General features: G+C 43.5%; 1 protein-coding gene across 3 annotated transcripts in view; it reads left to right on the forward strand.

Moving 5' to 3' along the window:
• The window catches only part of flt4 (fms related receptor tyrosine kinase 4), a 240,299-nt gene extending 228,424 nt beyond the window's left edge, over positions 1–11,875 (forward strand). For 2 of the 3 annotated variants that reach the window (XM_078551154.1, XM_078551152.1), the window contains 3 exons: positions 1,287–1,407; positions 2,261–2,346; positions 7,138–11,875. In XM_078551154.1, coding sequence (XP_078407280.1) covers positions 1,287–1,407; positions 2,261–2,346; positions 7,138–7,348 — 418 coding nt within the window. In that variant the 3' untranslated portion in view covers positions 7,349–11,875. Of the gene's footprint in view, positions 1–1,286; positions 1,408–2,260; positions 2,351–7,137 lie in introns of those variants that run through there. The other variant, XM_078551153.1, reaches the window with a different exon arrangement.
• The last annotated feature ends 350 nt before the right edge of the window (positions 11,876–12,225 follow it).

Consider the following 12,225-nt stretch of genomic DNA (forward strand, 5'->3'; position numbering starts at 1 on the left):
AGCAAACAATAGAGGGAACATCAGACTCTCACACAGCCCAGACATCAACTAATTCATCTAGAGCTGGAGGATAGATTTCATTTCATCATTGCTCTTAATCGCGTCTTCTTCATCAGCAGCTTCGCCCAACCCATTCCCAACTCAGGGGTCTCCCCATCCCATACTTAGAGCTGGAATCTAGTTTCCTGAGACCAATATGTCCTTTAAACATTATTGGCCAATTGCAGAAATACAACCAACCTGCAATGCCCTTCCCCTTTGCCAGTGAGGTCTCACCTTGGAATCCTCTGCTCCCACCCCCAGGACCACATAAAGATTGCGCATCCCAAAGCGCTAGTACTGGGAGACTAACCCCCACCCCCAACCTCCACTCCCAACTTAGCACCAACAGAATCCAATAACTTACCCAACTGCCCCCGATCTGACCACCCACCCCACCATTTTACCACTGTTGGAGACTCCATCACCCTCTAATACCAGCAGACTCCAATATCTTCTGCAGTACACCCAGACCTTAGAACCCTGCACCCCAACAGTACCTTGACTCTCCTACTAGCAGACTCCAGTTACTGCTCCAAGACTCCCAGATTTTGACTCCTTCCCACATATAGTAGCATCATGCTATGAGACACCTCCCCCTTCTGTAACAGCAGACCCCAGCATTATCCCCAGGATTCCCTAACCTCAGGAAACTGTCCTACCTCATCAGGACTACTACCAGAGCCCAGCAGCCTATCGATAGCTGCTGCACAACTCACCACACCCCCTCCTGTACTACATACACCCCCCCAACCCATCGCCAGCCTTATGCACATGCCTTCCAACACGTGCCTGCCAACCCACCACCATCCCTACATACATGCCCACCAACCCACTGCCACTCCTACATACATGCCAACCAACCCCCTGCCACTCCTACATACATGCCCACCAACCCACCGCCACCCCTACATACATGCCCACCAACCTACTGCCACTCCTACATACATTCCCACCAACCCACTGCCACTCCTACATATATGCCCACCAACCCACCACCAACCCTACATACATGCCTGCCAATACATGCCCATCAGCCCACTGTCAGCCCTGCACACACACATGCGTTGAATGCTATACAAACATATGCTGCCAGCGCATACACACGGGCCAGAGTAGTTTGTGTTGAGATTTTCTATCGGAGTCTGGGTTCCATTGAGGGTGGGGATTGGGGCGTAGGTTTCAATGAATGTGGCGATTAGGTTGCGTTGACCAACACTGTCTCACTAGAATTTATTTCCCTGCAGGTACTATAACTGTGTCTCTTTTACCGGACATATAAGTGGGGAGAGTCAGATTAAGTGCCCATCAAGAGTGAAAACATTTGAAGATGTCCCAGTGGAACAGACAATGAAACCTATGCAAAATGTAAGTAATCCATGTGTCCCAAATCCAGGTTAATATTTAATCCCTGTTTAACTCCTCCTCCTCTATTGTAATGGCCTCTTTGTCTCCTGCTGCCCCTTTCTGCAAAATGGAATGTTCCATTACCACGTCTTGCATTACTGAGTGGATTGGTCAATAGGTTCTGATAGAGGCTCCCTTACTGTCGCAGAAGATGAATGCGCCATCTTATAGTGCTGACCAATTAAGACCAAGGTGTCTGGAGGTTTCTCTTTGGCCTGCATTGGGTTAGCTAGATGGGGCTTGGTGGTGAAGAAATTACTACAATAGGCCTCAGTTCACCCCTGGGTTAATGAGGCGGGAATGAATTATCAGCCAGAGTTCCCGACTTGGATGTGGGTGTGGTTATCTGGTGCGGATAAGATCAAGCTACACTTGGGAAATAAGGTCAATGGAAGGGTCCCTAACTCCCTTAGAACTGTACCCCAGGAATAATGACCCCTTTAACAAAAGGAAGAAAACTGAGAAAATAAAAGCCATTGACTTGAATGGAAAACAAATTGGGGTGGGGTATAAACTGAGCATCTGATTCAATATTGCCTGTTATGTGCTACTGGTAGAGATTAATTCCATCCTCATTGAGTCCAATTCCTGTTTGTAAATGTTCAGCCCATAATATCATTGGCATGTTTACCTCTTACCAGCACCAGTTTTTTTAATATAAAAATGTATTTGAAAGTCTAACCTGTGGATTCTATTGCATTATAATGAACTCAAACTGCTCTATAAATGAGATCATTGCCCAAACATTGCTGCAATATTTTTGCAATGCCACTGTTGCAATTTAATTTCCATTCCCTTCCAACATTTATTTCAGGACAACCAGACAGACAGCGGGATGGTCCTGGCTTCTGAAGAGCTTGAGAAGATAGAAACCAAGCATAAAAAGCAAATGGTGTTCAGGTGAGGTGCAGATAGCTGTTGGGGGAGGGGGTGCAGGGGTGGGGGTGCAGGGGTTGGGGGGGTGCTCTAACTGTTTCATAAAACCATGACCTGCCTGATCCATTTAAAACATTGCTGCTCTTCATTTTCTTTCATTCCCCAATTAATGTCATTGTATTTCTTTTGCTAATCCAGGCAAGAAATGCCAGTGCTGGGGAATGGAGCACTTTTCATTAGAGGCATTCAGTATCACCACAAATACTCCCTGGCTTAAATACAGAGTAAAGCTCACTCTACATCAAACACTCCTAGGGCAGGTACAGCACGAGTTAGATTCAGAGTAAAGATTCCTCAAAAGGAAAGTGGCAGCATGGATATGAAGTTTGCTGATTGACAGGAAGTAGAAGGTAGTGGCCAGCGGTTGTTTCTTGAACTAAAGGAAGGTATACAGTGGGATCGGTACTGGGAGCACCGCTTTTTAGGATATACATTAATAATCTAGACATGGGTGTTAGGGACACAATTTCAAAATTTGCAGATGATACAAAACTTGAAAGTATTGGGAATTGTAAGCAGGATAGGGATAGACTTCAAGAAGAAATAGTTTTAGTGCAATGGGGACACAAGTGGCAGATGGCTGAACCATGTCCTTCTAAGCTGTGACCATTCTATAACTCGATATACTAGGAGGCGTAGTGGTATTGTCACTGGACTAATAATCCAGAGACCCGTGATAATGCTCTGGGGACCCAGCAGATGGTGGAATTTGAATTCAATAAAAAGAAATCTGGAATTAAAAGTCTAATGATGACCATGAAACCATCTGATTCGCTAAGGAAATCTGTTGTCTTTACCTGGACTGGCCTACATGTGAGTCCAGACCCACAGCAATGTGGTTGATTCTTAAATGCCCTCTGAACAAGGGCAACTAGGGATGGGCAATAAATGCTGCCTAGCCAGCGACGTCCGCATCCAATGAATAAAAAAAAAATGGGAAAACTCCCTCTACATTGTTCCATCAAATATTCTCAGGTCTCAGGTACAACACATTTGTGAGGGAAGGAGATAGGAATCTAAACTTAACCTGTGCTAATTTTATCATAACTCACTTGCTCACTAAGACAACCAGCTTTCACCTACATCATCTACTACTCTCAACATTAAAAAAAATCCTGCATAATGTGACTTTGATTCTACCAAATAAAAACAAGTTAAGTTCAGAGTCTCTCCTTCCATTTGAATCTCAGTTTCACAGAGTGTAGAGGGATAGAGGACCAATACATATTCTACAAGTTTAGTTATGGTCTGCTTGGTTTGTGCTGAATGTAGACTATCCCAACAAGGTTAACCAATCACAAGTGGGTGTCATATAATTTAAACATATGATGCATTTGGTGAAAGCTTCATCATCTATAGCCATGTTTCAGCTTCTATTACTACAGAGTAGGCCTGACTGTCAACACCCCTTAACCATGAACCTGTTGAATTTATTATATTAGTTTATAGATTCCTAGGATGAGGATGCTGTTGGCAAGCCTGGCATTTATTGCCATCCCTAATTGCCCTTAAGGAGGTGGTGGTGAGCCACCTTCTTGAACTAGTGCAGTCCACGTGGTGTAGGTACACGCACAGTGCTGTTAGGGAGAAAGTTCCAGGATTTTGACCCAGCGACCATGAAGGAACATCCAATTATATATCCAAGACAGGATGGTGTGTGTGTCAGTTGGTGGTGTTCCCATGCACCTTCTGTCCTTGTCCTTCTGCGTGTTAGAGAGAAGTACCACCAGCATTGCCTTTGTAAGATCTTCCAAATCCAGTGGCAAGAAAGGCAAATCAACATCAATGTCCTCTCCTAAACCAACATGCCCAGCATCAAGACACTAATCACTCAAAACCAGCTCCGCTGCATGGGAGGTTGTCATTCGTTTGCCAGATACCAGACTTCAGAAGTGACTGCTCTACTTGGAACTCAATTGTGGCAGGAGACTCCCAGGAGGACAGCGGAAAGGCTTTAGGGATGTCCTCAAAGCATCCCTGAAGGGGTCAAACATACCCATCAACTCATGGGGGACCCTGGCTTGTGACCGGCCAAAATGGAGAAGGCTCATTCAGAAAGGCACCAAACACATTGAGGGAATGACAGGGATGCGAAAAAGCATAGCTGAGGCATTGGAGGGAGTGAACAAACATCCAAACAGCCCATTACCCAATCCTCCAAACACCACCTGCCCTGCATGTGGCAGAGACCGCAGATCGCACATTGGACTTATCAGTCATCTCAGAACCCAATGACAATTGGCATAGGGTAAATAAAATTAGGCAGATGACTGTGTGGCTCAAAAGCTGTTGTGGGAGAAGTGAGTTCCAGTTCATGGGTCACTGACACCAGTAATGGGGAAAGTGGGGGCTGTACTGTTGGGACAGTCTACAACTGAACCGTGTTGGGACCAGTGTTGTAGCAAGCTACGTAACTAGTATATCTTTCCTTAGATAAGGGGACCAAAACTGTTCACAGTATTCTAGGTGTGGTATAACTAGTGCCTTGTATAGTTTTAGCAAGACTTCCCTATTTTTATACTCCATTCCCTTTGAAATAAAGGCCAACATTCAATTTGCCTTCCCTAATACCTGTTGAATTGTATGTTAGCTTTTTGTGATTCATGCACAAGGGCCCCCAAATCCCACTGTGTTTCAGCTTTCTGCAGTCTTTCTCCATTTAAATAATATTCAGCTCCTCTATTCTTCCTGCCAAAGTGCCTCACATAACCTCACATTTTCCCACGTTGCATTGGAAAATAGTAAATGTAACTCCTTTATTCAAAAAAGGAGGAAGACAGAAATCGGGAAACTACAAACTAGTTAGCTTAACATCTGTCATAAGAAAAATGTTAGAAGTTATTTTTAAAGGTGTCATAGGAGGGCACTTACAGAAATTCAATGCAATCAGGCAGTCAATATGGATTTGTGAAATGAAAAACATGTTTAACCAATTTATTGGAGTTCTCTGAAGAAGTAACACCTGCTGTGGATAAAGGGGAGCTGGTGGATATTGATGTAGATGTAGGTGAATGTAGATTTCCAAAAGGCATTTGCTAAGGTGCCACATCAAAGGTTATTGCGGAAAATAAAAGCTCATGGTGTAGGGGGTAACATATTGGCACGGATAGAAGATTGGCTGGCTAACAGGAAACAGAGAGTAGGCATAAATGGGTCATTTTCTGGTTGGCTAGATGTAATGGTTGGTGTGCCACTGGGATCAGTGCTGGGGCCTCAATTTTTTAACAACTTATCTAAATGGCTTGGATGAAGGGGCTGAAGGTATAGTTGCTAAATTTGCTAATGTAGGAAAGTAAGTTTTAAAGACAATATGAAGCTAAGAAGGGATGTAGATAGGTTAAGTGAGTGGGCGAAGATCTGGCAATTTTTTAATTCATTCTTGGAATGTGGGTATCACTGGCTAGGCCAGCATTTATTGCCCTTGAGGGCATTTAAGAGTCAACCACATTGGTGTGGGTCTGGAGTCACATGTAGGCCAGACCAGGTAAAGACAGCCTCCTTCCAGATTTCCTTCCCTAAAGGGACCAGATGGATTTTTATAACAATCAACAATGGTTTCATGGTCATCATTAGACTTTTAATTCCAGATTTTTTTTTTTATTGACTTCAAATTTCACCATCTGCCGTGGTGGGATTCAAACCCAGAGCATTGCCCTGGGTCTCTGGATTACCAGTGACAATACCACTGTGCCACCATCTTCCTTGAAGTAAATGGAGTATTATGTGGGAAAATGTGAAATTATCCATTTTAGCAGGAAGAATAATAAAGGAGCATATTATCTAAATGGTGAGAGATTGCAGAGCTCTGAGATGCAGAGGGATCTGGGTGTCCTTGTGCATGAATCACAAAAGGTTATTGTGCAGGTACAGCAAGTAATTAGGATTTCTCCTCTAGTGGGAGAATCTAGATCTAGGGGTCACTGTTTGAAAATAAGGGATCACCCATTTAAGACAGAGATGAGGGGGAAAAAAATCCTCTCAGAGGGTCGTGAGCGTTTGGAACCCTCTTCCTCAAAAGGCAGCAGAAGCAGAGTCTTTGAAGATTTTTAAGGCAGAGGTAGATAGATTTTTGATAAGCAAGAGGGTGAAAGGTTATCAAGGGGAGGTGGGAGGTTACAATCAGTTTAGCCATGATCTTATTGAATGGTGGAGCAGTCTCGAGGGATGAATTGACTTACTCCTGCTCCTAGTTCGTTTGTTGAACCAGAGTGAAAGCAAGTCATTCTCGATCCTGAGAGACTGCCTAAGAAAAATTAGAGGTCGTAAGTTGGCCCAAAAAATGCCATCACTTATTCAATATGTTATCAACCATGTAATTGCTACTGGAAGAAGTAACCAACAACAACTGCTTGCATTTCAATGGCATATTTAGAGTAAAACACCCCAAGACACTTCACAGGACCTTTATCAAACAAAGATATGACACTGAGCTACATAAGGAGACATCAAGACAGGTGACCAAAATCTTGGTCAAAGTGATAGATTTTAAGGAATATTTTAGAAGAGGAGAGAGGAGTAAAGAGGCAGAGATGTTTAGGGAGAGAATCCCAGAGCTCAGGGTCTAGCTAGCTAAAGGCATGTCTGCTAATGATGAGTGATGGGAATTGGAAGAGCACAGAGATCTCAGAGGAGCGAAACCACATAAGAGCTCTATGTGTGTATGCAGGGGCTAAAGAAAGAGAAACAGCAATGACATCCTGCTCCAACCTTTTGGGCTGTCACTTAACTCTTGTTCCTTTTCTTCTTTCATAATAGAAAACCCTCAAGTATAAACACAGACACGGCCTCGGAGTTTTGCAGACGGCCGGACAGGTGTAGGTGCAGATCAGCCTGGTGTCCCGAGATCTCGGGGCAGATCATTCACAGCAATGACTATGGACACCTCTCGCACGGCGCTCAGGAGCGTGAGGGACGGAGTACACAGCCTGTGGATCCCATTACCCCAGAAAGCACCTCCCGCTTCTAGGCCCCGATTCCCACAGGAAGAATCTCCGCAGGAATCCTAGTTTCACTGTATCAGGCCAATGCAACATTTTAGACTTTATTCCGGCGAATATCTCGCTCACTCTAAGCAGTTCTTCCACTACAACTGGCATGAAGTGACTAAATATCAAGGGAAGCAGAGAGGTGGATTTTCAGCTGACTTCCCAGGTGTGTAACTCATTCAGTATACAAACAGCCCGGTTTTCAATTGCAGTTATTTCACTGCAGATGGAAATTTGGCAGTCTCTGTAACTAGCTGCCTGGGAATAAGTTTGAAACCTTCCCTAACTGTGTTGGAGGACCTTAGCTTTCCAAAAAAAAAAGAAACTATATATAACCAGATTTGTAATTATGACTTTATTCGAAGAGTCCTTTTGAAAGTCTGTGTTGTTTTCTATTAGTTTTATTGTTTTCCTCTAGTTTTATTGCCAAGCTCAGAAATTTACTGGGAATCTGTGTATTTTGACACTGCGATATAAAAATAATAGAGTTTAACTTTGAACATTTACAAGTTGCTTGTACGCAGGTTCCACACTGGGGGAGGGGCAGGAATACCCAGCTTCTCAGTGTCAACTATTTATTGTGAGATTGTTAATGTTTGTATAAAGAACCTCTGCACAATTTCACATTAAATAGTGAGTAGCCAAAATCTCCCCTCTTTGAGAAAATTCAAGTGATTTTCTTTCTGAAATATTGTTTAACATTGAGATATTGAGTCGTTCAATATTTGGGTCCCAGACAGTCTCTCACTCTCTCTCTCTCTCTCTCTCTCACACACAATCCCTCTCACCTGATTATCATGTACTGCTAGCCTGTATCTGTGCTACCAATTTACTAGATTGCCTGACCCTGTCTCGTAAACTATAGAAGTGGCGTTGAGATTAGTATACCGAGAAAAAGAACTTGCATTATAGTGCCCTTCGTGACCTCTTGATGTTCCAAGGCGCTTTACCAGCCAATGAAGTACTTTTGAAGTGTAGTCACTGTGGTAATGTAGGAAATGCGGCAGCCAATTTATGCACAGCAAGATCCCACAATCAGCAGTGAAATAAATGACTTGATAATTGTTATTTTTAATATCGGTTGAGGGATAAATGTTGTCCAGAACACTGGGGAAGAACTCCAGACTGCGCTCCTGTCTAGCCACAGCCCAGACTGCGCTCCTGTCTAGCCATGACCCAGACTGCACTACTGTCTAGCTGCGACCCTGGACTGCACTATTGTCTAGCCCCAACCCCAGACTGCCTTCCTGCCTAGCTTGAAACTAGACTGCCCTCCTACCTAGCCAATCCCCAACCAACACCGATACCATTGAATATTAGCCATTACTTTTTAAACTTCCTCCTGTCAGATTTTGATGCAAATGGAATATTAGGGTCCTCATTTCTCTTGGTGTCATCATCCTCTGCTTTGTGATATTTTGTACTCACCTTAGCTCTTGTTTCATTCCTGTAACGTACACAGCTCAGGCAATCCCCTCCCATTCTTTCTCTTCGTAATCTCTGCTCTTACAAAAATAATTACACAAGCTTAAAAATAAGCAGATTAATCAATGTGAATATTAATGGGAGGGAGAGAAAGGATGAGAAGGGAGAAAGAGGAGAGTGACTGTTCTGTGCATTTCATGTTAACAGGATTATAATTGTTATTTTTTTGATGATGACTGAAATCATGGTTTTGTAAATGCTTCTCTCTTCTTGTTGAAATTGATACTTTTATTGCTAAATCTGGGCAGGTGCCTGGCCTGTAGAGATATGTGATACGCTGAAATATCATTGATTATTATATACAATGATGACTTGTATTAACATAGAGCTTTCAATGTAGTAAAATGATGCAAGGTGCCTCACAGGAGCTTATCAAACAAAAATTTGACAGCAAGCCACATAAGGAATATTAGGACAGGTGACCAAATGCTTGATCAAAAACATAGGTTTTTAAGGAGTATCTTCAAGGAGGAAATGGAGATAGAGAGGCAGAGAAGTTTAGGAAGGAATTCCAGAGCTTCAGGCCTATACAGCGGATGGCATGGCCAGCAATATTGGAGGGATGCAAATCAGGGATATGCCAGAGGCCAGAATTGGAGGAAGGCAGAGATCTCAGGTGTTTGTGGGACTGGAGGTGGTTACAGAGATAGGGAAGGGCAAGGCCATGGAGGGATTTGAACGTGATGATGATTTTTAAATTGAGTGAACTGATTATGGTGTGATCTCTCTGTGACTGAGGGGATGAATGATCTGCTTTTTATTCCCACGACATTGAACCATTAGCCCAGGAGACAAATTTTCAGAAGTGTCATGACCCCCTGCTCCTCCAGGTACCTCACCCTAGTTGGCACCCTTCACACATGAGTTGAGACATAGTTGGCAGGCTATTGGTCTCTAGAAGGAGCATCACAGCCAAGTCTAAGTTTGTCCTTCAACCAACACGCATGTATCAACACGCACGTATCAACACGTACTCATCAATGCCCGCACATACGCATCAATATGCGCACACACACATAGATCAACATACACATACACACACAAGTGTGACCAAGTGACCAAGAGTCATCATGAGTCCATTGGATTAATGACGACCATTGTTGTGTTCATGTGCTCGCTCAGGTCAGTGAATTCAGCGAAGACCAAGAATCAAGGACAAAAGCTTGGGGTCACCTTTGACCACACGCAACAGCATAAGACAAGTGGTAGTGAGGCAGCAATCTGTTTTACATCTCCATTGTGCTTTTTATTCCCATTGAGGTGAGGGAATTTTAACCTGGAACACACTGCCTCGAAGGCCAAGAGAAACAAGTTCAATAACAGCTTTCAAAAGGGATTTGAAGGAATACCTACCTTCTCACCCAATCCCTCAATCCTTCTCACTAAATCAGTCAACCCCTTGTTTATCCTCGCAAGCCGTTGGATAAAAATTGCTTCAAACCTCAGTCGTATCTTGGCCATGGTTAGTAGCTGTTCACCTATAGGCTTCAATTTGTTCTACCTGAGTCCATTCACAAAACACAGTTTCATTGTGATATTCACACCTTGGCCGTTCAGTACCTTTATGAATGAATTTTCAGTTGTTAAACAACCCCTGATGGTCAGTTATTTTGAGCTTGATCACTGAATTGCTGCTGATTTATTTAATGATATCCTACTCAGTGTTATCACATACCTCTGTGTATTAACTGGAAATGCTACTGTGGACTAGCTTGCTAGAACTTCTAAAGATGGGATTGCAGCAAAAAGGTGCTTACTTTTTATTCATTGACTAAACCGTCGTGTGACTCACCATTTCGGACTCTCTTTCATGAATAATACAATGAGATTGCTCCTTTCAACTTCCTCCTCTTATTTCTCCTGAACTCCAAAAAGCTCCAACATGCACTTTCCTCATCCTGATATTATCGACCTGCTGATGTCAACACTCATTCCCCTACTCGGATTCATTTTCAGGTACTTCAGGTACTCCGGTGGAACCCCCCACCTCCCTCAAGTTTCCCCTCCAAACTGTGGAGCCCCCGCCTCCCTCAGTCGCCCCTCCAAATTGTGGAACTCACATAATGGTTACACAGCAGAGAGAACATTCGGCCCATCGTGTCTGCTCCGGTTCTCCGGCTGAGCAAATCACCTGGTGCCCCTCCCCCGCCTTTTCCCAGATCCCTGCACATTCTTCCTTTTCAGGCAATAGTCCCTTTCGAATGCCTCAGCTAAACCTGCCTCCACCACCGCTCTCAGGCCGTGCATTCCAGGTCTTAACCAGTCACTGCGTGATAAAAGTGTTTCCTCGCGTTTCCGTTGCTTTCTTTCTTGCCAATTACCTTAAATCTGTACCCTCTCGTTCTCAATCCTTAGGCCAGCGGGAACACTTTTTTGCCTTTTTTTTTAACCCCTCCCCTCCATCAGGCTGCACTCCAAACTGTGGAATTCCTTACATCCTTACATAAGTCTTCCCTTCCTCCTTCAATTGATAGGTTTTATGGAATCTGAGCCCGGTGTCAACTGACGCCAACACATTGCTCAGGTTCAAAGCTGCTCCCTCGCTGCCGACCATTTGGCCCAGACAGGGACGTTTGAACCCGAAGCGTTGCAATGGTGCTGTCGATGTTTCCTGCAGTTCTCCCATCTTTAAAGTGTTACTTGTGACCCTCTTTGTATTTTTTATTGTGTCTCTGCTCGGTGTTTTTGAATGGAATTCTGCCACGATCACTAAAGCCGCAGCTATTGTTTACAGTTACATTAATAATAAGGGGTGGGTGGTAAAACAGCGTAGATCATTGTGTGTGTGGGGGGGGAGGGGGGGTGGGGAGGGAGGGTAGCGATATCCCACTTATAGGAGGAATTGCTAAGAAATAAAACATTACACTGAGATTTTATCTACATTTAACAATTTACAACATAGTAAACATTTTTTGTGTGTGATGTATATTGTACATAGCATATTGTGTGAAACTGAATATGAAATGTTTCCAAGACATGTATAACATACAGAAATAAATCACTGTTTTTGATAGTGAAAGTGTGAGGAAATTCACCTCATGGTTTAATTCGCACTGAGCCAAATTTGTTTGCATTCAGATTTTGGAAACTTAACAGGCCACGTGGGTTATGTTCCAAACTTTTTTTTTATTTGTTCATGGGATGTGGGCATCACTGGGCTAGGCCAGCATTTATTGCCCATCCCTAATTGCCCCTTGTTCATTGAAGAGTCAACCACATTGCTGTGGGTCTGGAGTCACATCCAGGCCAGACCAGGTAAGGACAGCAGATTTCTTTCCCCAAAGGGACATTAGTGAACCAGATGGGTTTTTACAACAATTGACAAGGGTTTCGTGGTCATCATCAGACTTTTAATTCCAAATTTCTACTGAAT

The sequence above is a fragment of the Cetorhinus maximus genome, chromosome 10 (assembly GCF_964194155.1).
Source record: "Cetorhinus maximus chromosome 10, sCetMax3.hap1.1, whole genome shotgun sequence".
NCBI lineage: Eukaryota > Metazoa > Chordata > Chondrichthyes > Lamniformes > Cetorhinidae > Cetorhinus > Cetorhinus maximus.